At 38.3% G+C, this 25,970-nt stretch overlaps 3 protein-coding genes across 7 annotated transcripts in view; all 3 read right to left on the minus strand.

Annotated features, from left to right (window-relative positions):
• LOC149147539 (folylpolyglutamate synthase-like) overlaps positions 1 to 25,970 on the minus strand; it is a 592,546-nt gene that overhangs the window by 484,510 nt on the left and 82,066 nt on the right. The window lies entirely within an intron of this gene.
• On the minus strand, positions 14,960 to 17,345 carry LOC149147540 (uncharacterized). Its single transcript, XM_089440854.1, has 2 exons — positions 16,019 to 17,345; positions 14,960 to 15,921 (listed from the first exon to the last, which is right to left on the minus strand). Exons 1-2 carry the CDS (start codon positions 16,832 to 16,834, stop codon positions 15,811 to 15,813), a joined length of 927 nt encoding a protein of 308 aa, XP_089296980.1. The 5' UTR covers positions 16,835 to 17,345; the 3' UTR covers positions 14,960 to 15,810.
• Positions 20,581 to 22,966, minus strand: LOC149147541 (uncharacterized). Its single transcript, XM_089440893.1, has 2 exons — positions 21,640 to 22,966; positions 20,581 to 21,542 (listed from the first exon to the last, which is right to left on the minus strand). The coding sequence occupies exons 1-2, from the start codon at positions 22,453 to 22,455 to the stop codon at positions 21,432 to 21,434; spliced, it is 927 nt and encodes a 308-aa protein (XP_089297019.1). The 5' UTR covers positions 22,456 to 22,966; the 3' UTR covers positions 20,581 to 21,431.

Below are 25,970 nucleotides of genomic sequence, written 5' to 3' on the forward strand. Positions count from 1 at the left end.
ATTAAATTTTCTAGACCAACATTCAAGTTTTTGCAGTGAATTTGGGTGATTTTTGAAGATCTTAAGTGAGATTCATTTTTTGCGAGGGTTTCGAAAAAAAATTAAGGCCTTCTAGGCCCAGCATTTCCTCCAAGCTCTAGCCGCAAGCCTAATTTGGTCTCCTACGCTTGGTCTTGAGGCTTTTAACCCATGTTGTGAGCATCTTTAGGCCTTTAGGCTTGGTCGTAGGCCACCAAGGGCCTCAGATTGCCTTCCTTTCCTGGCCCTAGGCTTGGGGGTGCCCTAAAGGCCCTCTGCCTTTCCCTCTCTTAGCCTTGTCGCAGGCTTTCCCTAGCCTCCTCTCTCCTTCGCTTCCCTTATCTCTCCTACTTTTTCCCTCCGTTGCCACCCTTCCCCTTGCCGCAAGCCCTAGGGCCTCATTCCCATAGGTTGCAACCCTTTTGGGCCTTGATGTCAAGCCCAGGGCTTCCTCCAACCCCTCAGCTCCCTGATCTCCCTTAGCCGCAACCTCTAAGAGTTTTGTCATGGCCCCCGTTGGCTTCTTCCCCTTGCTGCCCCTTACTTGAACTTAACGCTAACCCTTTAGAGCCTAGCATTGCCCCTTCCCTAGCCACCCTTGCTCCATTCAATCATTTCATTGAGCTATCTTTCAATTTTGCTTCTAATACTTGTGTTTGCAATGATTTTTCAAGCTAACATTGGTGATTATAGGTGGTCTAATCACTGGAAGAAGTTTGGGCAAGTTCCTTAAAGCCTACTGTTTGATCTCTAAACCTCATCTCCTCACTATTTCACATTGCAGCCTCTAGTCATTCCATTTATGTTAAGTTTAGGTATGTTCTATGCTTAGAGCAATTTATTTCAATTTTCATAGTTAGCTCAATATCCTTTCCAGATTAGCAATCACATCAACATTAAAGTAAACTGCAGATAGAACATAAACATAAATCGCAAAAGACAAGCCAAGACAAGAGGACACAAGATGTGGCACTAGCCAGGGACAAACCCCAATGTGGGGAAACCCTTGATCAATTCTTCTTATATGTTCTTCAATAGTTCAGCAAAGAGAGAGAGAGATAGATAGTACATTTACAACAGAAGTCAACACTTTGACTTACCTAGATAAGAACATAGATCACCTCTAAGAAGACGATACATGAGATCAGTTGAAGACAAGCTGCTTCAACTAATTCTCCATCATGTTGCATCTCGTCATCATGTTGCACCCATTCACTAAGCTGCGCTTGTCACGGAAATGCAACCAGTCATGGTTGTACCCATAACAGTGCACTATGCTGCACCACTCACAATTGCACCCATAATGTTGCTGTACATACTGCTTCCACTGCACCAGTTGTACCTATACATGCTGTTGTACATATTGCTTCCACTGCAACAGTTGTACCTATACATGTTGTTGTACACACTGCCTCCACTGCAACAGTTGTACCTATACATGTTGTTGTACATACTGCTTTTGTCCCATAATATGTCTAGCATATCATACCCAAACATGGCCCTGCTGTCACCTACAGCAACAGCAGCTAGGTGACCTTTCAGGACAGCAACCAACTGTAGTATTGATCCTAAACTAGGATCCAACACCCCTGCAAAACACTGTTGAACTGATGTTTGCTTCTGTGTTTTTGACAGCCCTGGTTAGGGCACATGCTGCAGCCCTAAACCCTTATGACAGTCCACAAACCAACCCTCAAAGGTTTGCAGCATTCCTAGTGAAGTCTCCTCTTTGTCCACGTTGCCTTCTGAGGGGCTAGTCCACCTTAACAGCCCTCTACGCAACTCTTTCTGTGTGCTAAGGCCTGCTGCCTAGCACTGTCATGAGACAGTCCCTACGCATGCCCAAACACACCTTCTTCTTCAACGTTTTGTCCCTCTAGCTCTTCGGCCTTCACTACCCAACAACTCAACTTTTGAACAGCAACTCGAACTTGTCTTGATAGCCCTCAAACAGTCCTAGGACAGTCTGCAAATCAACCCAGCAAATTGTCCTCTTCTTGATCCTCTCTTGCCGTGGCAAGGGCATCTTCATACCACCCTTAGGTAGGGCAGCATAGGGCTTCCTCTAGATGTGGATTAGGGCCTTCCCTTTGCTGCGGATTAGGGCTCCCTTTAGCTGTGGATTAGGGCTCTTCTAGTTGCAAATTAGGGCCTCTTAGATCTGCGGCCAGATCTCCTACAAGTCTACGGCTAGGGCTCTCGTAGATGACCCTTCTTTGGGCTGAGTAGAAGGTATCTCCTCTAGACCTCCTTTTCCACCAAAAACCCAAAATAAATGGAGAGTGAGATCACAAGAGATGAGTCTTAAATGACTTGAAGTCCTCCTTTATTTATACTAAAACGTTGAGCACAAGTGGGGTTTATTTGGTTGTTGGCCGACCTTGACGCATTGTCCCAGAGACACTAATAAATTCATATCTCCATGAATACTTATCAGAATCGGATGATCTTTAGATCAATCCTACACCTCTCGATGAGAGGGATCCAAGAAAAATATCAGCTGCCATAAATAAGATGACCCACATGGAATTTGGACCTAGTTGCCAATTTTAACACTCCCTCTCAACTAGGGAGAACTCCATCCGTTGATCCATATGTCCGACTGTACTATCTCTGCCATCAGTGCCCTGCACTGCTCTGCTCAGTTCTGCTTTTCTCTGCTGAGCTCTGCACAGTTCTGCTCTGCTCTGCTAAACCATGAAGAAGAAGAACTGATCGAGAATGTCTCATATCATTCTCTACTGACCCGAAGTCAGTTTTATTGATCCCAGATCAATATCACAAGAGAGTGTCTCAAACCACTCATACTGATCCCAGATCAGTTTCGTTGATCCCAGATCAATGGAGGTCATCCTAGCATAGGGAGTACGGTAGATACAACGATGCGTCCATCGATAGTACTACTATGGTCCCTAACCCCATTTCCCTGCTCATTGATCAAATGAGAGGTACTTCCCATGAGTCCCAAACTGCATGGGTAGGATGCCTCAATAGGAGAATCAATCATCATATCCACAGGAGAATTAATCATCCTGTCCACAGGAGAACGAATCATCCTGCCCACTGGTCGCCACAAGAGAACTAATCATCCTAGCTCACAGTCGCCATGGGAGAACTAACCATCCCGGCCCACAGGAGAACTAACCATATTGTTCCATAGTTGCCACGGGATAACTAATCATCCCGGCCCATAGGAGAACTAATCATTATGTTCCATAGTCGCCACGATGTATCACAGGGAAAGGCTCAACCTGTCACCCTCTACATAACACACCACCAAGGGAGAGTGAGTCGCCCTGTGGTCGTATGTCACTCCAGTAAGTACCCCAAGCCCCCCAGAGCTCCCAGAGCTTAGTGCATGCAACATGTAGGACCCTTATACGAAGGTCTCTCAACGACTCCAAGTCGTTTGGGAAAATAACTGATTTGACCTTTCCCCGGGGCTTTGACAAAGTGTCTACGACCTGTACATTAGTCTCAATGTGATGGAGCCTCCTCGCTCATCGACTTACCATATCCCAAATAAGGTAGTATCTGATGTCTATCTGCTAGAGCAATCATCGAATACGGGATTCCTCAATAATCGAATCCCCCCTGGTTGTCACAAAGAATCATAGTGGTATTCATCATGTGTACAAACAGCTCACTGATGAGCTTCCACAACCAGGCAGCTTCACACGAGATCATACTTGTAGCTATGTATTCGGTCTCAGCAGTGCTTATAGCAACAGACTTTTGCTTCCTGCTCATCCATGATATCGAAGCAGAATCCAGAGAGAACCAACACTGGGAAGTGCTCTAGCGATCCTCCACACTGCCTACCCAGTCAGCATTCGAATAATCATGCAACTTCATATTTCCGGCAGTGTATCTCAATCCATGAGAGATTGTGCCCTGAAGATATCTCAGAAGATTCTTGGCACCAATCTAGTGAGGCTCAACCAAATATGAGTTCACCATGCTAACTGCAAAAGCATATATACGGACGGAAGTTCACCAAGAACATCAATGCATATGAGTTTATGAAACTCAGAGGAACTTCCCAAATCTGGTCCAACATCACCACCATATAACTTCTGAAAGTTAAAATCCTCGAGGTAGTCACAGGCTTGCAGTTTACCATTCCATATCTGGAATCCAACTCCCTCTTACTTCTGCAAGTGAGAGGGTCTACACCTGTCTAAAATAGGTCGTTTCTCAGAAGGTGCTGGTATGAGAGGTCTATCATCCACAACCTTCAAACAATGGTTTGGATCAGCTTCACTTTTAGTGAATCTCAGCTTCATCAGACAGCTATCAATCCTCTCATATTAGGCCCGAGGTGTTTTACTTCAAGCCATAAAAGACTTTCTTCCACCTGTATACATGAGATTCCCAATCATGAATCTCAAACCCCTCGGATTGTTCCAAACCTATGGACCTGCTACATGAGGGGAATGGTCCCCTTGTAAGATTTTCCTTCGGTACATCTCAGACATGTACCTTCATGCTCTTCTTGAATTCAGGTATCTGAGTCACCATATGACTCACATCGGTTAGGGCCTCATAAAGTAGATCTCAGATGTTATAGATGAGATATGTCATGATCCCCAATGGACCATCCTGCAACTTGACACAAACTGCCAACCCTGAACCCATCAGTAAAAGCATCTTTGAAAATTTCATTTTCAAACATGTACCTTTCCATCGATGAATGTCACCCTGTAACCTTTGATTTCCATTACCGAAATGGACACTAGGTTCTTCTTGTGATCAGGTACATAAAAGAGATTTGTAAATGAATCGAGGTACCCTCATTCAATTGAGGGGTAACATTCCCTACACCCTTTCCGGGATAGGTGGCATCGGCTCCAAGTATAATCCCGCGATTGTTTCCATCTCTACCAAATTAGAGAGAGCACCCTTCTATCTGATGAAGTGCCTTGAAGCACTATAATCGATAAGCCAGAATCCCAAAGAATTTGAAGGAGAGGGCCAATACAAGATAGCATTTCTTTATCTTATCAGAAACAACATTTGAATCTTCATACCCTGGGGTTCCTTGCTTTCTCTGAAGAGTCGGTTGTTTCCTTGATGACCTGTGTTGACCGCTACGTGTCAACTACCCATAGCAGTACACCCCCTTTTTTAGCAAAAGGGAGAGCGCTTGAGCGACGTGTCCGTGCCATTCGACTGTCATCATCAGCCCAATCATATTGTTTTGTAAACCCAGTCTGCATGTGTAAATTGTAAATTATTTTAGCAAATCTGAGTCATGTATGTAAACTGCCTAGGCAAACCTAATTTTCTAGTGATAATCTACGTTTCGGAAGGTTTTTTGTCTCACCGATCCATGATCGGCAGAGTTTTCCTTCAGCCTAACCCCAAAGCCGGAATGAATTTTGTCATTAGAATCTTAGGGGAATCCTAGTGTGCTTCAAGTCTATGTAAAAGTAATTTGGAAATAATTCTAACTATTTGGTTAGGTTATTTCAAATTGCTTGATCTGCTAGATTATATTTGTGTCACAAGACTGGGGGGTCTATGAGGTTTTATGTCAAATGGGTTTTCCCCCTTGAAATGTAGATTATAAAAGTCATGATATAAAGTGTCTTAAGGGTTAGAAAATGTTTTATCCCATCATAAGTCCTAAGTCCTAGGTCCTAGGTGATTTTGTCAAAGGCTAAGTTCGAGAAATGTTGTGATGGTGTTACTCTTCTAGAAATGTTGTAAGATGTTTCATTTTTTTGCATAATTTTATTTTCAGCCATTGATAATAGCTTGATGAAGATTGATTTAGGCACAGGTATCTTGTCTGATCTCTAGGGTTTGAATGATAGTTTAATTTCTGAAATATAATGGCAGGTATCTCCATTTGATCTGAATTTCTCTGTTGTTTTCTCCCTCTATGTTAATGGTTGATTTTAAGCTGTGCAGGAAATCTTTTTTTTTAGATTATCGGGCGTTCGGGGAAGTTCTCGGCTGAACCAGCCAACTCCCGGATTGCGTTTTCTGAAAGAGCCCAGCCAGTTTTAATCCCAGGCTTATTATTAGAATTTGAATTGCAGATGCATGAAGGGTTTTCTAAAGCACCTTACATTAAATTTAAAATTCTGAAAATATTTCTGTGGCATAATGGCAAATCTAGCTATTTAGAGCAGTGTAGAAAAAGTCTGCAAAAAATCCTGATTTAATCCTAAAAATGCGATTTTTTAAACTAAACAATTTAATCCCCCGACTTTTTGGCGACTTTTTCAGAAAGGAAAAAATCGTGATTTAATCGTTATACTCCTGATTTAATCGGGAGTCGACCCAAAAAGTCTGCCTCCCTCCCAGGTTGCGGATAAAGAGGCCGCAAAGGCGAAAATGATATAATTTTCTCCTGTTTAATCTTAAGGCAGAGAGTGGAATCTTTCAAACATAGCCCTAGAAATTTGGTGATAACGTTGTGCTGTGCAATTTGTTTTGTTGTTGAATCTTAATTTCGAGCATTATAGTTGGTTGGTGTTACTGAGAAAATTAATTGCTTGGTTGCTATATTCTGTCGAATGTTGAAACATATACGGCTATTATTGGTTTTCTCTTGCTAGATGTTATGTCTGCAAAACAATAGGGATCTATATGAGATGTGCAAAAAAAGACAAAGAAGAGACATTAAGCCAAAGGCTAAGCTGTCAGAAAGCTATTATAAGAAACTGAGAAGACTATGAAAAAGAAGTGCATACCGACCACGATGAGCATGATTGTAAGACATAAGAGAAAGAGGATAAGGAGTATCCAGACTAGCAAGCAAGGAAGTGTAAATAGCTGGTGAACATTCCCAAGAATCAACACTGTTATGATCATATTTTTTGTGGATAATGTTGAAAAACATTGGTGATAAAATGCACTTAGAATGCAGACTGCAAGAGTGTAACATCCTTTTAGTGATCGAATTCACATGTAAAGAATGACATTGTAGTAAAACACTAAAAACACCTCTAAACTATGACTTCGACTCTAGATGTTAAAAAAAAATAAAAAATAAAAATGAATAATTTTGTGTTTTTTTAATTTGCCGACTTTTTCAAAAAACTCTCGACTTTAACGAGTTTTTCAACTTTTGCACCCTTGCCGAATTACTCCCAACTTCGACTTTTTCCACATTGATTTAGAGCCTTTTGTAATTATTGTAGCTATTTAGCTGGTTTTTGTTAGGGTTTTAGGTTTTAATTCTTGCACATTTTACTTCTCGGTGTTCTGTTTTTTGCCATTGCAGGTTGCAAGTACAGATTTTAAAAGTTTTTTTCAGGGTTTCCATCAGGCAATCTGAAGCGGATTGATTTAAATTTTTTTACAATTTCTGAAGAAATTCAAGGGTTTTTTGCTGTTGCCTGGAGGGTTTCTTTTTTGCAGAAGGATTTCGAAATTTTTTTTTTTTACGCTGTGACATCCTGGGTTTCAATTCATAGAAATTTTTCTTCGAAATTTTTAAAGGCAAGTTGGGTGATTGTTGTTTCACTTCCGTGCGTTTTCTCTCCATGCAATCTCACTCCTTCAGCAATCTGCCCACGCATCCTCCCACGCTGTCTAGTTTCCACGCACACCTCCACCCATTCTTTCACCTGCAAATTAAATCAGCGCAGTCTACCCACCGTCCACGTTGCCCAGCTTCATTGCAGCTCTACGTTGCCTCTCTCCCTGATCCACGCAGCAACCTCGCTCCATTCTTTGCTGAAACCAGCGTCCTTTCCTGCGTATCCTCTCCAAATCTCCGTCGTTTCACGCATCTACGTGCAGCTACTTCTCCACACTGCCGGAAATCCACGATTTTTTTTTTTGTCCGCTGCAAACACAAAAAAGAAGAAGCTGGCACTCTCATCCGCTGCAATCCATTCCATCTACACATAGAGAAACGCATCCCCTTTGCTGCTCAAAGGCCTTGTTGCCGTTTCTTCCAGTTTGCGGATTTTTTTTTTACCTGCCATTGCAAACCCTTCTGCGTCCTTATTTCTCCACGCGGCCCCTCCGCCTGTCTCTCAGCGTCCATTTCTTTTCCTGCGCAGATCCTTCATACATTCACTCGCTGCTGTACCTTTCGTTGGCTCGTGTGATCTCCTCTTCACCCTCCCGTTTTCCTTCTGCCGTCAAGGACTTGCACCAACAACAAACATGCATCAAATATATTTTCGTATTAGCTTCGAATTTATATTTTTTGGGTTAGTTTAATGTTTTTCAGAGTTAGCGTATTCTCCTTTTTTGGTTTTGTTATATGATTAGGATTTTAGTTTTATTTAGATTTTAGTTTTAGTTTCAGAATTATAATTTTTATTTTAGTTTTACTTATTTAGATTTTAAATTTTCACTTTTAAATATATATGATCAGGTGAATGGTTGCTGCTCATTTTTTTTAGATTTTAGATTAGATTTAATTTTGGTTTAGCATTTTAGTTAGTTTAGTTTAATCTTTATTTTTTAATTTAGTTTTGTTTTATGTTTGATTTTAAATAATATCAAAAAATCAATAAAAAAATTCATAAAAGGTTAAAAAGTTTCTTTTTATTTTTTAGACTTTAGTTTAGATTAGATTTTATTTTTATTTAGGATTTTAGTTTTGCTTTTAGACTTAAAATTTTATAAAAATATATATATAAATTAAAAATTTTGAAAAAGACTAATTAAAAATTGGAAATTCTTTTTAAAGTCTTTTTTTTTTGTTGTGGTGTAGTTAAATGTGCTTAAGATGTTTATATCTAGAGATTAACTATTTGAAATCTGGTCAGCATTTAAATTTCGTGGTTGTTTAAAGCATTCATTCTTTAGAAATTTAATTGTTGGATCATTATTAAAGCGTTAAGTTTATTGAATAGCTTGTATCGCTTGGGATATTTGATGATAAATGATTGTTTTACAAGGTTCATATTTCTGCAACATTTAATAAATAATCATTTAATCATTAACTCCATAAGGCACTAGTACATTATTCCTAAAATCAATCAGGTGCTAAATTGGCTTGTTCTGTCTCCCAACCCAACTGGTCCGCAGTTGGTCTTCCATCCCATAGGGTCTACCCCACTTAGCCTCGGGAGACAGCTTAAACGGAGAGATCGGGGATCAGGGTGACAGCATCTGGTCTGAGCGTTGTCGTGACAATCTATGCAACAACAACCTGCATTACCTGTCATTCCTTTGACCATTGAAGATGTCCTTGGAATGATTGTTATCATCATCAAGTGATGTGTCCCTGCCATTCGAACACTCCTTCGCATAATGGCCGAACTAGTTATCTATCTTTCCTTCCACCTTGAGATCCGGTCTTCCCAATGAAGTGATCTTTAGGTAGGCCATATTTCGCTGCGCCATTCTAATAATATTCTCTGCTTCGATTTCACCCTCGGTGAATTTGAAGAGGGATGAGGAACCCATTGATCCTTTTGTCCTTTCCCAACTGTCTTCGGTGATTGCTCTTTCACTCTTGCTTTGGGCATTGTCTTCACCTCAACTCCGATACCATGTTAAATTTAGATATGTTCTACACTAGAGCAATTTATTTCAATTTTCACAGTTAGCTCAATATCTTTTCCAGATTAGCAATCACATTAGCGTTAAAGTAAACTACAGATAGAACATAAATATAAATCGCAAAAGACAAGCCAAGACAAGAGGACACAAGATGTGGCGCTAGGTAGGGACAAACCCCAATGTGGGGAAACCCTTGATCAATTCTTTTTATATGTTCTTCAATAGCTCATCAGAGAGAGAGAGAGAGAGAGAGTGAGATAGTACATTTGCAACAGAAGTCAACACTTTGACCTATCTAGATAAGAGCATAGATCATCTCTAAGAAGATGATACATGAGATCAGTTGAAGACAAGCTACTTCAACTGATTCTCCATCGTGTTGCATCTCGTCATCATGTTGCACCCATTCACTTAGCTGCTCTTGTCACGAAAATGCAACCAGTCATGGTTGTACCCATCACGATGCACTATGTTGTACCACTCACAGTTGTACCCATACATGTTGTTGTACATACTGCCTCCACTATGTTGCAATCATTACAGTTTTACCTATACATGCTGTTGTACATATTGCTTCCACTGCAACAGTTGTACCTATACATGTTGTTGTACATACTACTTCCACTGCAACAGTTGTACCTATACATGTTGTTGTACATATTGCTTCTGTCCCATAATATGTCCAGCATATCATACCCAAACATGGCCCTGCTGTCACCTACAGCAACAGCAGCTAGGTGACCTTTCAGGACAGCAACCAACTGTAGTATTGATCCTAAACTAGGATCCAACACCCCTGCAAAACACTGTTGAACTGATGTTTGCTTCTGCATTTGTGACAGCCCTGGTTAGGGCACGTGCTGCAGCCCTAAACCCTTATGACAGTCCACAAACCAACCCTCAAAGGTTTGCAGCATTCCTAGTGAAGTCTCCTCTTTGTCCACATTGCCTTCTGAGGGGCTAGTCCACCTTAACAGCCCTCTACACAGCTCTTTTTGTGTGCTAAGGCCTGCAGCCTAGCACTGTCATGAGACAATCCCTACGCATGCCCAAACACACCTTCTTCTTCAACGTTTTGTCCCTCTAGCTCTTCGGCCTTCACTACCCAGCAACTTGGCCCTTGAACAGCAACTCGGACTTGTCTTGATAGCCCTCAAACAGTGCTAGGACAGTCTGCAAATCAACCAAGCAAACTATCCTCTTCTTGATCCTCTCTTGCTACGGCTAGGGCATCTTCATACCACCCTTAGGCAGGGCAGCGTAGGGATTCCTCTAGCTGCGGATTAGGGCCTTCCCTTTTCTGCGGATTAGGGCTCCCTTTAGCTGCGGATTAGGGCTCTTCTAGCTGCAGATTAGTGCCTCTTAGATCTGCGGCCAGATCTCCTACAAGTCTGCAGCTAGGGCTCTCCTAGATGACCCTTCTTTGGGTTGCGTAGAAGGCATCTCCTCTAGAACTCCTTTTCCACCAAATAATCAAAACAAGTGGAGAGTGAGATCCCAAGAGATGAGTCTTAAATGACTTGAAGTCCTCCTTTATTTATACTAAAACGTTGAGCACAAGTAGGTTTTATTTGGTTGCCGGCCGACCTTGACGAATTGTCCCATGACAATAAATTCATATCTCCATGAATACTTATCGGAATTGGATGATCTTTAGATCAATCCTACACCTCTCAATGAGAGGGATCCAAGAAAAATATCAGCTGCCATAAATAAGATGACCCACATGGAGTTTGGCCCTAGTTGCCAAGTTTAACAATTTACAATGGTAAATATCTAACTAAATGCCCTAAAAATAACTCATAATTTGTCTCATACATTTCCAATTAACTTACATGAAGTGGGCATTCACTTTTTGGTTTATTTCATAACAATCGGATGACTGTCATGAGCATAATAAGGTCTGATATACACAATGGTATTGGCATCTAAAAAGGACCTCTAGCTTTTTTCTCTTGTTTCTTCTATTGTATCCTAATGTGCTCTAATCTAAATTAACTTATTGTTGTCATACGAGTCTAATTATTTCTCATTAGATGTGATTGGAACATAAATTCACTTGTTTATGCTCTATTGATAATATTGTGGAAAGAATTGTTTACATTGTTTACATTGAGTTTCCTGAAGTGTTTTGACAATTGGTGAAGTATCCCATTGCTAATAAGAGCACTAACACATTGTTGTCTCTTGTGAGTTTCATAAGCTTCAAAGGTTTCACTTAATAAGCTCACTCACATAAGCACATAAGCCTAAAATCTAATATCTTGTTAACATTGCTCGAATTAATTGGATATCGGCATCTCTTGTTTGCATTGAAGATTGAATTAAAATTTTGGCATTATTTAACTTGGAAGGTGTTGTCGCGCAGATTGGCACGACAACGCTCAGACCGGGGGCTGTCACTCTGATCCCCGGTCTCTCCGTTTAAGCCTGTCTCCCGCGGCTAAGGGGGGTAGACCCTGTGAGGTGATGGAGGCCAACTGCTAAACAGTTGGTTGGGAGACACGAGATACGATATGAAAAAGCACTTGATTTGTTTGATTAATTTAGCAGACCAGTGCCTTAAGAGATTGTGGTTAAAACGATTACTTGTTAAATGATATAAAAAAGATATGGACCATGAACAACAATCATCTATCATTAGCGAAAACACAATGCTCTTTAGAATGACCAAAACGATATCCAGCAACATAAGATTTTAAAAGATAAAAGCCTTAAAATACCACGAGAATTATAAACTGTTAACCAGATATCAATTTCGCATCTCGGCTTGAAAATTTAGATTCCAGCATGAAAGATATAACATGAAAACCACTGAGACTGGCAAAAATAATTTGCCACGAAAATTTTATATTTTTTTCAATTTTTATTTTTTTTATTTTTTTTATTTTTTATTTTTTTATTTTTTATTTTTATTATTTTTTTTTTTATTATTATTTTTATTTTTTTATTATTTTTATTTTTATTTTTCAATATTAGAAAAAAGAAAATTAAAAAAAAATCTAAAAAATTTAAAATCTAAAATCTATTCTAAAACAAAACTATAAAAAATTAAAATAAACCAAAAAATCTTTTTTATTTTATTTTTTTAATATCTAAATCTAAATCTAAAAAATTCTAAACTAAAACATTCATATGAAAGCCTAAATCTAAAATCTAAACATTAATACATTAAAATATAATTATTAAAATCTACAAAACGGAACTAAAACTCAAAAGAATTTAAATCAAAAAATCTTAACTCTAAAATCTAACTAATAACATTTAAATCTAAATAAAATGTAAAAGCTAAAATCTAAATAAAACACACCCTAAACTAATCGTAAATTAAAATCAAACTAAAATCTACGTTAAACTTAAATCTAACACTAAATATAAATCTATATTAAACAAACCTATGCTTAAAAAAAAGCAAATCGTATTTTTTATTTTTTATAGGATTTAAATCTAAACAAATAAAACTATACAACGAAAGCTTAAATCAAATCCTAGATTTAAAATTAACCTACGGCTACGCCCCAAAAAAATTTACGCAAATGAATAATACAATTGACCCTGCGTATTTTTCGAATTTGAATGGCATAGCATTATTTTCGACGGCGAACTATTTCATGAATCGATTTTACCTGCTGAATGAACCAAACCTTCGACGGATAGCTGAGAATATCTGCGGTGACTGGTAAGGCGGAATCGTAACCCTCAACGACTGACGTGAGCAGCTTTCAGTCCATGCAGAGTGCCATCGATGCATTCAGGGTTTCTTCTGCGTGCTCTCTTTTTTGTTTTTGATTTTCAAAATGCAGGACTCACGGGCTGCTATGAATCGTTGATTGCTGCTCCTGCTCTCGGATGGTGGATTGCCCTTGCTGTCTGCGTATATCCTTGAAGGCACCGTTTTGGGAGCTGAGAATGTCGAGGTGTTGATCGCATGCAACCACTGAAATCGTAACCCTGGATAGCTTGCGTATGAAATCCTTTAAAATCGAACAGCAGTATCGAAATGAGCCATTTGTGCGTTGGCCTGCGGTTTCAACGCTTTCTCTTTCTTATTTGTGCGTGGACGTGATGGCTTTTGCTTACACCGCAGCCTCTGATACCAATGCGCATATGCAAAATTCGTGGGACTCTTCTTTGCAAAAATGATTTACTGCCGGCACACAGAAACGATGGTTTTAACCAATGAAACACGCTGTCATTTATGCATCCACGATAGATCAAAATATTGCAGTCACGTTGAGACCCTTTGTGCGTGGGCAGAGGAAGGCTCCAGACGCCCTTATGCGAAGTCAGAAACTGGAGTATTGGCGTGTGATGATCATTTTAAGCTACCAATCAAGGAATGTGACATTGCTCCAGAAGTAAGCAGGTATTTGCAACAGGAGTTCTGGCTGAGACAAGCACTTTTGGAGACAGCACTGAGCATCGTGACCAAACAGATCTGCCAAAAAAAAATTTCGAAAATTTTCATGTGCTAAAATGAAACCTAAAAACCCTAAACCCTCATAAAAAAAACTGCATAAAGCAAAAATTAAAACCCTAGAACAGCTAATTTAATTTACAGATTTGACTCCTTGACAGCCAGATTTAGCAGTAATTGCAGTAATTTTTTCAATATATCAGAAATTTTTTGAACTTCACTGTGAACAGAAAGAAAATCTCTCAATGTAAAACAGAAAAGAAACTTTAAATGATTTAACCCAGGGAACAATCAGCTGGGCTCTGCACAGAAAGTGCTTGAGGGAGTTGGCTGGTTCAGCCGAGAACTTCCCCGAACGCCCACAAAATTTCCTTCAAAAAATGTTTTCCTGCACATCTCAAGCAACCATCAGCAAAGAGAGAGAGAAAACTGCTAGATCTCAGGAAATAATGGAGATACCTGCCATTATTTCAGAAACCCTAGCAGCCCTCAAACCCTAGCAGGTGAACAAGATACCTGTGCTCACACTACTCTAAAAAAAACAAGCTATGATTAATGGCTGAAAACTGAAATATGCAGAAAATTAAAGATCTCACAGCAATTCCGGAGAGTAACACCAGCCAGTTTGAACCCCAAAGTCTTTTTATTAACCAGAAAATCAGATTTACAAGAGAGCTTTTCAGTGCAGACTCACAGATCAGATGATCTCAAATGACTCCCTAAGACCCTATATAAAGGAAATGATCCTAACGGCTAGTTCAAGTGATCCATGTAGAAATGATCTCGACCGTTGATGAGGATCAAGACATCTCTTGATCTCATCCGTCGATTTATTAACTTAAAATATTATTATTTTATTAGTTAGGGTTTTTGCTTGATTTTTTAATTTTTTATTATTTTTTTAACATGGATCAGCGAACTAAGCTTTCGGAAACATTACCTAGGACCTAGGACTTAGGACTCATGAGGGGATTTAAAACATTTCTCGACCCTCAGGACACATTACATCATGACTTTTACAAAATTACATCCTAAGGGACAAACCCAATTAATACAGACCCTCACAAAACACCCAGTTCTGCGACACAACGATAATCTAGCAGATCAACACACTAGGATTCTCCTAAAGTTCTAATGACAAAATCAATCCCGGCTTTGGGGTCAGGTTTGAAGGAAAACTCTGCCGATCCGTGGATCGGTGAGACAAAAAACCTTCCGGGACGTAGATTATCATCAGAAAGTTAGGTCCACCTAGGCAAATTACATACATGACTCATGTCTGCTAAGATTATTTACAATTAATACATGCAGACTGGGTTTACAATCAAAAAGATCAAGCTGCTGATGATGGCAGGATGGCACGGACATGCTGATCAGGTGCTGCTTCTTTCTGTCAAAAAACGGGGTGCACTGCATGGGTAGTTGACCAGAAGAGGTCAACATCTGGCTCCACTTGGGGACACGTTGCTGCTTGCAGGAATGTGAGAATCCAGAATCTGCATCCATACAACACAAAAATAAGTAGCGTCCATCCCAAAAATCAGCATATACATTAAGCACAGGAAAGATAAAAGCTCTTCATTTATTAACTATCTAATAACATGAAAAGTAAATCTAATCCTAAAACAGAAATGAAATGCTGAAAGACAAGGAGTAGAGTTAGAAATACAATACAAAAAATGCCTCACGGCATCAGATGTGTTCAATATAGTGCATACTGAGCATTTGCCTGCTTTCAGGCAAATCTGTCGGCTGCTTGTCGGATGTGCCATGTCCAATTTTGCATATGGTAGGACTCTTTCCTATCCGAAAATCAAGCTGCTCGCGGCCGTCTGATGCGTCAAATCTTCTTCTCATTTTCTTTCTCTTGCGCTTTTTCTTTCTGGCTGGTTTAATTACTGATGACCAGGAACTCTCTGTTTCAAAACTATCAGATGAAGTGTGCATGATATGTCTTTCTTTAGCCCGCATCTGATCTTTATCATTCTTAAGTCTGTCCGGATCACCTTCAATTAACCATCTTTCAATCGAATCAATAACCTCCTCATAATAAGATGGAGCTTGTTGCAACACATGAGAAGGCTCCTGATCTATTGATGTCACCTGATTTCTTTCATCTTCCAATTGCTGAAACCTTTGAATCTGTATTCTAATGGCGTCCATCTGTCTAGAGTGTTCAACCTTTATAGCACTGATTTGTCTGGCATGGTGTTCTTGCATATCTTTTATTACTTTAACATTTTCTTCCTTTATGTCCATCAAGCAATGCTGCATAAAATTTATTTCTTCTCTGTGATTCGCTTGCATGTCAGCCAACTGATTATTATGATTGAATGTCATGATAGTCATTTCCTCATCCATAGTGAATAACTTGTTTTGCATAGAGTCAATTTCCCTATCATGATCAGTTTTAATGGTCACCATATTTTCCTCTAAGACTGACATCTTGCTTTGCATGATTCTAATTTCTGTTTCATATTTAGTTTTCATGGCCTCAATTTCCTTAGCATGCTGATTTTGCGTGACTTCAATCTCCCTATTACGTTTTTCCAGGTGGGTGCATAAAGTTTTCACATCATTGACATAATTAGTTTGATTGATTTCCATATTTCTTACCAGCATCATTAGATCTTGTATAATTTGCTTTTGTTCTTCCTTTTCACTATTATTTGTCCCTGATTTTCCACTATGATGATCTGCAATATTTCCGGTTGATGACACATTCTGATCTTGAAATCTTTCTTCAACAGCTGAATTACTTTCTTTCTGATCAACAATTTTAGAAGGCAATCTGTTTGGATAACCATATCTATCTTTAAAAGCATCAACAATGTCTTCTAAAGAAGTGAAAGAATCCTTAGGAAAACTGTTAAACCAATTTAAAGCATCATCTTCTAAAGTAAGGACAAATAAACGCATTTTGATATCTTCATGATTAAACTAAGGGGATCTGCAATATATGATCATGATGCGATCAAACAAGCCTAGATGCCTTCTAACAGCGATTGGATCACCACCTGAAAAAATAGGTAATTTAGGAGTGGCCTCCTCCGGAAGATCATGGAGACGGTGAGTAAAACGACATGGTTTAAATAAATAATCCATGATGAACAATAAGGGATCAGATGGATGATAGAACTAGCTCTTTGCTCAAGAAAATCAAAAGATGAAAGAAGTGGAGTCGCCACTTGAACAATAAAACTGATTCTAAGATCCAAGAAGTAATCAACAAACAGATGTGCGGGAGGCTTCTTGTCTGGGAAAAAATAAGAAAATGGAGTCGCCACCCAAACAAGAAACACACCGAAGATATGCTGATGATACGTGATGAAAAGATGCCAAAATATTGAATCTGCCAGCTCAAATGAGAGATGAGAAGATGTGAGGATGAATGTCGATGAAACCCCAGGGACAGAAAAAACTCTATCCCCGGCAACGGCGCCAAAAATGTTGGCGTTGCCGGCTCAAACGAATGATAGACAGATGAACGATGAATGATGAAAAGATGTTGAAAAACCAAGGACAGAAAAACTCTATCCCCGGCAACGGCGCCAAAAAATGTTGTCGCGCAGATTGGCACGACAACGCTCAGACCGGGGGCTGTCACTCTGATCCCCGGTCTCTCCGTTTAAGCCTGTCTCCCGCGGCTAAGGGGGGTAGACCCTGTGAGGTGATGGAGGCCAACTGCTAAACAGTTGGTTGGGAGACACGAGATACGATATGAAAAAGCACTTGATTTGTTTGATTAATTTAGCAGACCAGTGCCTTAAGAGATTGTGGTTAAAACGATTACTTGTTAAATGATATAAAAAAGATATGGACCATGAACAACAATCATCTATCATTAGCGAAAACACAATGCTCTTTAGAATGACCAAAACGATATCCAGCAACATAAGATTTTAAAAGATAAAAGCCTTAAAATACCACGAGAATTATAAACTGTTAACCAGATATCAATTTCGCATCTCGGCTTGAAAATTTAGATTCCAGCATGAAAGATATAACATGAAAACCACTGAGACTGGCAAAAATAATTTGCCACGAAAATTTTATATTTTTTTCAATTTTTATTTTTTTTATTTTTTTTATTTTTTATTTTTTTATTTTTTATTTTTATTATTTTTTTTTTTATTATTATTTTTATTTTTTTATTATTTTTATTTTTATTTTTCAATATTAGAAAAAAGAAAATTAAAAAAAAATCTAAAAAATTTAAAATCTAAAATCTATTCTAAAACAAAACTATAAAAAATTAAAATAAACCAAAAAATCTTTTTTATTTTATTTTTTTAATATCTAAATCTAAATCTAAAAAATTCTAAACTAAAACATTCATATGAAAGCCTAAATCTAAAATCTAAACATTAATACATTAAAATATAATTATTAAAATCTACAAAACGGAACTAAAACTCAAAAGAATTTAAATCAAAAAATCTTAACTCTAAAATCTAACTAATAACATTTAAATCTAAATAAAATGTAAAAGCTAAAATCTAAATAAAACACACCCTAAACTAATCGTAAATTAAAATCAAACTAAAATCTACGTTAAACTTAAATCTAACACTAAATATAAATCTATATTAAACAAACCTATGCTTAAAAAAAAGCAAATCGTATTTTTTATTTTTTATAGGATTTAAATCTAAACAAATAAAACTATACAACGAAAGCTTAAATCAAATCCTAGATTTAAAATTAACCTACGGCTACGCCCCAAAAAAATTTACGCAAATGAATAATACAATTGACCCTGCGTATTTTTCGAATTTGAATGGCATAGCATTATTTTCGACGGCGAACTATTTCATGAATCGATTTTACCTGCTGAATGAACCAAACCTTCGACGGATAGCTGAGAATATCTGCGGTGACTGGTAAGGCGGAATCGTAACCCTCAACGACTGACGTGAGCAGCTTTCAGTCCATGCAGAGTGCCATCGATGCATTCAGGGTTTCTTCTGCGTGCTCTCTTTTTTGTTTTTGATTTTCAAAATGCAGGACTCACGGGCTGCTATGAATCGTTGATTGCTGCTCCTGCTCTCGGATGGTGGATTGCCCTTGCTGTCTGCGTATATCCTTGAAGGCACCGTTTTGGGAGCTGAGAATGTCGAGGTGTTGATCGCATGCAACCACTGAAATCGTAACCCTGGATAGCTTGCGTATGAAATCCTTTAAAATCGAACAGCAGTATCGAAATGAGCCATTTGTGCGTTGGCCTGCGGTTTCAACGCTTTCTCTTTCTTATTTGTGCGTGGACGTGATGGCTTTTGCTTACACCGCAGCCTCTGATACCAATGCGCATATGCAAAATTCGTGGGACTCTTCTTTGCAAAAATGATTTACTGCCGGCACACAGAAACGATGGTTTTAACCAATGAAACACGCTGTCATTTATGCATCCACGATAGATCAAAATATTGCAGTCACGTTGAGACCCTTTGTGCGTGGGCAGAGGAAGGCTCCAGACGCCCTTATGCGAAGTCAGAAACTGGAGTATTGGCGTGTGATGATCATTTTAAGCTACCAATCAAGGAATGTGACATTGCCCCAGAAGTAAGCAGGTATTTGCAACAGGAGTTCTGGCTGAGACAAGCACTTTTGGAGACAGCACTGAGCATCGTGACCAAACAGATCTGCCAAAAAAAAATTTCGAAAATTTTCATGTGCTAAAATGAAACCTAAAAACCCTAAACCCTAATAAAAAAAACTGCATAAAGCAAAAATTAAAACCCTAGAACAGCTAATTTAATTTACAGATTTGACCCCTTGACAGCCAGATTTAGCAGTAATTGCAGTAATTTTTTCAATATATCAGAAATTTTTTGAACTTCACTGTGAACAGAAAGAAAATCTCTCAATGTAAAACAGAAAAGAAACTTTAAATGATTTAACCCAGGGAACAATCAGCTGGGCTCTGCACAGAAAGTGCTTGCGGGAGTTGGCTGGTTCAGCCGAGAACTTCCCCGAACGCCCACAAAATTTCCTTCAAAAAATGTTTTCCTGCACATCTCAAGCAACCATCAGCAAAGAGAGAGAGAAAACTGCTAGATCTCAGGAAATAATGGAGATACCTGCCATTATTTCAGAAACCCTAGCAGCCCTCAAACCCTAGCAGGTGAACAAGATACCTGTGCTCACACTACTCTAAAAAAAACAAGCTATGATTAATGGCTGAAAACTGAAATATGCAGAAAATTAAAGATCTCACAGCAATTCCGGAGAGTAACACCAGCCAGTTTGAACCCCAAAGTCTTTTTATTAACCAGAAAATCAGATTTACAAGAGAGCTTTTCAGTGCAGACTCACAGATCAGATGATCTCAAATGACTCCCTAAGACCCTATATAAAGGAAATGATCCTAACGGCTAGTTCAAGTGATCCATGTAGAAATGATCTCGACCGTTGATGAGGATCAAGACATCTCTTGATCTCATCCGTCGATTTATTAACTTAAAATATTATTATTTTATTAGTTAGGGTTTTTGCTTGATTTTTTAATTTTTTATTATTTTTTTAACATGGATCAGCGAACTAAGCTTTCGGAAACATTACCTAGGACCTAGGACTTAGGACTCATGAGGGGATTTAAAACATTTCTCGACCCTCAGGACACATTACATCATGACTTTTACAAAATTACATCCTAAGGGACAAACCCAATTAATACAGACCCTCACAAAACACCCAGTTCTGCGACACAACGATAATCTAGCAGATCAACACACTAGGATTCTCCTAAAGTTCTAATGACAAAATCAATCCCGGCTTTGGGGTCAGGTTTGAAGGAAAACTCTGCCGATCCGTGGATCGGTGAGACAAAAAACCTTCCGGGACGTAGATTATCATCAGAAAGTTAGGTCCACCTAGGCAAATTACATACATGACTCATGTCTGCTAAGATTATTTACAATTAATACATGCAGACTGGGTTTACAATCAAAAAGATCAAGCTGCTGATGATGGCAGGATGGCACGGACATGCTGATCAGGTGCTGCTTCTTTCTGTCAAAAAACGGGGTGCACTGCATGGGTAGTTGACCAGAAGAGGTCAACATCTGGCTCCACTTGGGGACACGTTGCTGCTTGCAGGAATGTGAGAATCCAGAATCTGCATCCATACAACACAAAAATAAGTAGCGTCCATCCCAAAAATCAGCATATACATTAAGCACAGGAAAGATAAAAGCTCTTCATTTATTAACTATCTAATAACATGAAAAGTAAATCTAATCCTAAAACAGAAATGAAATGCTGAAAGACAAGGAGTAGAGTTAGAAATACAATACAAAAAATGCCTCACGGCATCAGATGTGTTCAATATAGTGCATACTGAGCATTTGCCTGCTTTCAGGCAAATCTGTCGGCTGCTTGTCGGATGTGCCATGTCCAATTTTGCATATGGTAGGACTCTTTCCTATCCGAAAATCAAGCTGCTCGCGGCCGTCTGATGCGTCAAATCTTCTTCTCATTTTCTTTCTCTTGCGCTTTTTCTTTCTGGCTGGTTTAATTACTGATGACCAGGAACTCTCTGTTTCAAAACTATCAGATGAAGTGTGCATGATATGTCTTTCTTTAGCCCGCATCTGATCTTTATCATTCTTAAGTCTGTCCGGATCACCTTCAATTAACCATCTTTCAATCGAATCAATAACCTCCTCATAATAAGATGGAGCTTGTTGCAACACATGAGAAGGCTCCTGATCTATTGATGTCACCTGATTTCTTTCATCTTCCAATTGCTGAAACCTTTGAATCTGTATTCTAATGGCGTCCATCTGTCTAGAGTGTTCAACCTTTATAGCACTGATTTGTCTGGCATGGTGTTCTTGCATATCTTTTATTACTTTAACATTTTCTTCCTTTATGTCCATCAAGCAATGCTGCATAAAATTTATTTCTTCTCTGTGATTCGCTTGCATGTCAGCCAACTGATTATTATGATTGAATGTCATGATAGTCATTTCCTCATCCATAGTGAATAACTTGTTTTGCATAGAGTCAATTTCCCTATCATGATCAGTTTTAATGGTCACCATATTTTCCTCTAAGACTGACATCTTGCTTTGCATGATTCTAATTTCTGTTTCATATTTAGTTTTCATGGCCTCAATTTCCTTAGCATGCTGATTTTGCGTGACTTCAATCTCCCTATTACGTTTTTCCAGGTGGGTGCATAAAGTTTTCACATCATTGACATAATTAGTTTGATTGATTTCCATATTTCTTACCAGCATCATTAGATCTTGTATAATTTGCTTTTGTTCTTCCTTTTCACTATTATTTGTCCCTGATTTTCCACTATGATGATCTGCAATATTTCCGGTTGATGACACATTCTGATCTTGAAATCTTTCTTCAACAGCTGAATTACTTTCTTTCTGATCAACAATTTTAGAAGGCAATCTGTTTGGATAACCATATCTATCTTTAAAAGCATCAACAATGTCTTCTAAAGAAGTGAAAGAATCCTTAGGAAAACTGTTAAACCAATTTAAAGCATCATCTTCTAAAGTAAGGACAAATAAACGCATTTTGATATCTTCATGATTAAACTAAGGGGATCTGCAATATATGATCATGATGCGATCAAACAAGCCTAGATGCCTTCTAACAGCGATTGGATCACCACCTGAAAAAATAGGTAATTTAGGAGTGGCCTCCTCCGGAAGATCATGGAGACGGTGAGTAAAACGACATGGTTTAAATAAATAATCCATGATGAACAATAAGGGATCAGATGGATGATAGAACTAGCTCTTTGCTCAAGAAAATCAAAAGATGAAAGAAGTGGAGTCGCCACTTGAACAATAAAACTGATTCTAAGATCCAAGAAGTAATCAACAAACAGATGTGCGGGAGGCTTCTTGTCTGGGAAAAAATAAGAAAATGGAGTCGCCACCCAAACAAGAAACACACCGAAGATATGCTGATGATACGTGATGAAAAGATGCCAAAATATTGAATCTGCCAGCTCAAATGAGAGATGAGAAGATGTGAGGATGAATGTCGATGAAACCCCAGGGACAGAAAAAACTCTATCCCCGGCAACGGCGCCAAAAATGTTGGCGTTGCCGGCTCAAACGAATGATAGACAGATGAACGATGAATGATGAAAAGATGTTGAAAAACCAAGGACAGAAAAACTCTATCCCCGGCAACGGCGCCAAAAAATGTTGTCGCGCAGATTGGCACGACAACGCTCAGACCGGGGGCTGTCACTCTGATCCCCGGTCTCTCCGTTTAAGCCTGTCTCCCGCGGCTAAGGGGGGTAGACCCTGTGAGGTGATGGAGGCCAACTGCTAAACAGTTGGTTGGGAGACACGAGATACGATATGAAAAAGCACTTGATTTGTTTGATTAATTTAGCAGACCAGTGCCTTAAGAGATTGTGGTTAAAACGATTACTTGTTAAATGATATAAAAAAGATATGGACCATGAACAACAATCATCTATCATTAGCGAAAACACAATGCTCTTTAGAATGACCAAAACGATATCCAGCAACATAAGATTTTAAAAGATAAAAGCCTTAAAATACCACGAGAATTATAAACTGTTAACCAGATATCAATTTCGCATCTCGGCTTGAAAATTTAGATTCCAGCATGAAAGATATAACATGAAAACCACTGAGACTGGCAAAAATAATTTGCCACGAAAATTTTATATTTTTTTCAATTTTTATTTTTTTTATTTTTTTTATTTTTTATTTTTTTATTTTTTATTTTTATTATTTTTTTTTTTATTATTATTTTTATTTTTTTATTATTTTTATTTTTATTTTTCAATATTAGAAAAAAGAAAATTAAAAAAAAATCTAAAAAATTTAAAATCTAAAATCTATTCTAAAACAAAACTATAAAAAATTAAAATAAACCAAAAAATCTTTTTTATTTTATTTTTTTAATATCTAAATCTAAATCTAAAAAATTCTAAACTAAAACATTCATATGAAAGCCTAAATCTAAAATCTAAACATTAATACATTAAAATATAATTATTAAAATCTACAAAACGGAACTAAAACTCAAAAGAATTTAAATCAAAAAATCTTAACTCTAAAATCTAACTAATAACATTTAAATCTAAATAAAATGTAAAAGCTAAAATCTAAATAAAACACACCCTAAACTAATCGTAAATTAAAATCAAACTAAAATCTACGTTAAACTTAAATCTAACACTAAATATAAATCTATATTAAACAAACCTATGCTTAAAAAAAAGCAAATCGTATTTTTTATTTTTTATAGGATTTAAATCTAAACAAATAAAACTATACAACGAAAGCTTAAATCAAATCCTAGATTTAAAATTAACCTACGGCTACGCCCCAAAAAAATTTACGCAAATGAATAATACAATTGACCCTGCGTATTTTTCGAATTTGAATGGCATAGCATTATTTTCGACGGCGAACTATTTCATGAATCGATTTTACCTGCTGAATGAACCAAACCTTCGACGGATAGCTGAGAATATCTGCGGTGACTGGTAAGGCGGAATCGTAACCCTCAACGACTGACGTGAGCAGCTTTCAGTCCATGCAGAGTGCCATCGATGCATTCAGGGTTTCTTCTGCGTGCTCTCTTTTTTGTTTTTGATTTTCAAAATGCAGGACTCACGGGCTGCTATGAATCGTTGATTGCTGCTCCTGCTCTCGGATGGTGGATTGCCCTTGCTGTCTGCGTATATCCTTGAAGGCACCGTTTTGGGAGCTGAGAATGTCGAGGTGTTGATCGCATGCAATCACTGAAATCGTAACCCTGGATAGCTTGCGTATGAAATGATAAACCTTTAAAATCGAACAGCAGTATCGAAATGAGCCATTTGTGCGTAGGCCTGGGGTTTCAACGCTTTCTCTTTCTTATTTGTGCGTGGACGTGATGGCTTTTGCTTACACCGCAGCCTCTGATACCAATGCGCATATGCAAAATTCGTGGGACTCTTCTTTGCAAAAAATGATTTACTGCCGTCACACAGAAACGATGGTTTTAACCAATGAAACACGCTGTCATTTATGCATCCACGATAGATCAAAATATTGCAGTCACGTTGAGACTCTTTGTGCGCGGGCAGAGAAAGGCTCCAGACGCCCTTATGCGAAGTCAGAAACCGGAGTATTGGCGTGTGATAATCATTTTAAGCTACCAATCAAGGAATGTGACACTGCCCCAGAAGTAAGCAGGTATCTGCAACAGGAGTTCTGGCTGAGACAAGCACTTTTGGAGACAGCACTGAGTATCGTAACCAAACAGATCTGCCAAAAAAAATTTCGAAAATTTTCATGTGCTAAAATGAAACCTAAAAACCCTAAACCCTAATAAAAACTGCATAAAGCAAAAATTAAAACCCTAGAACAGCTAATTTAATTTACAGATTTGACCCCTTGACAGCCAGATTTAGCAGTAATTGCAGTAATTTTTTCAATATATCAGAAATTTTTTGAACTTCACTGTGAACAGAAAGAAAATCTCTCAATGTAAAACAGAAAAGAAACTTTAAATGATTTAACCCAGGGAACAATCAGCTGGGCTCTGCACAGAAAGTGCTTGCGGGAGTTGGCTGGTTCAGCCGAGAACTTCCCCGAACGCCCACAAAATTTCCTTCAAAAAATGTTTTCCTGCACATCTCAAGCAACCATCAGCAAAGAGAGAGAGAAAACTGCTAGATCTCAGGAAATAATGGAGATACCTGCCATTATTTCAGAAACCCTAGCAGCCCTCAAACCCTAGCAGGTGAACAAGATACCTGTGCTCACACTACTCTAAAAAAAACAAGCTATGATTAATGGCTGAAAACTGAAATATGCAGAAAATTAAAGATCTCACAGCAATTCCGGAGAGTAACACCAGCCAGTTTGAACCCCAAAGTCTTTTTATTAACCAGAAAATCAGATTTACAAGAGAGCTTTTCAGTGCAGACTCACAGATCAGATGATCTCAAATGACTCCCTAAGACCCTATATAAAGGAAATGATCCTAACGGCTAGTTCAAGTGATCCATGTAGAAATGATCTCGACCGTTGATGAGGATCAAGACATC

The sequence above is a fragment of the Pinus tabuliformis genome, chromosome 9 (assembly GCF_031772625.1).
Source record: "Pinus tabuliformis cultivar Carrire ecotype Pingquan chromosome 9, CPIR1, whole genome shotgun sequence".
Classification (NCBI taxonomy): domain Eukaryota; kingdom Viridiplantae; phylum Streptophyta; class Pinopsida; order Pinales; family Pinaceae; genus Pinus; species Pinus tabuliformis.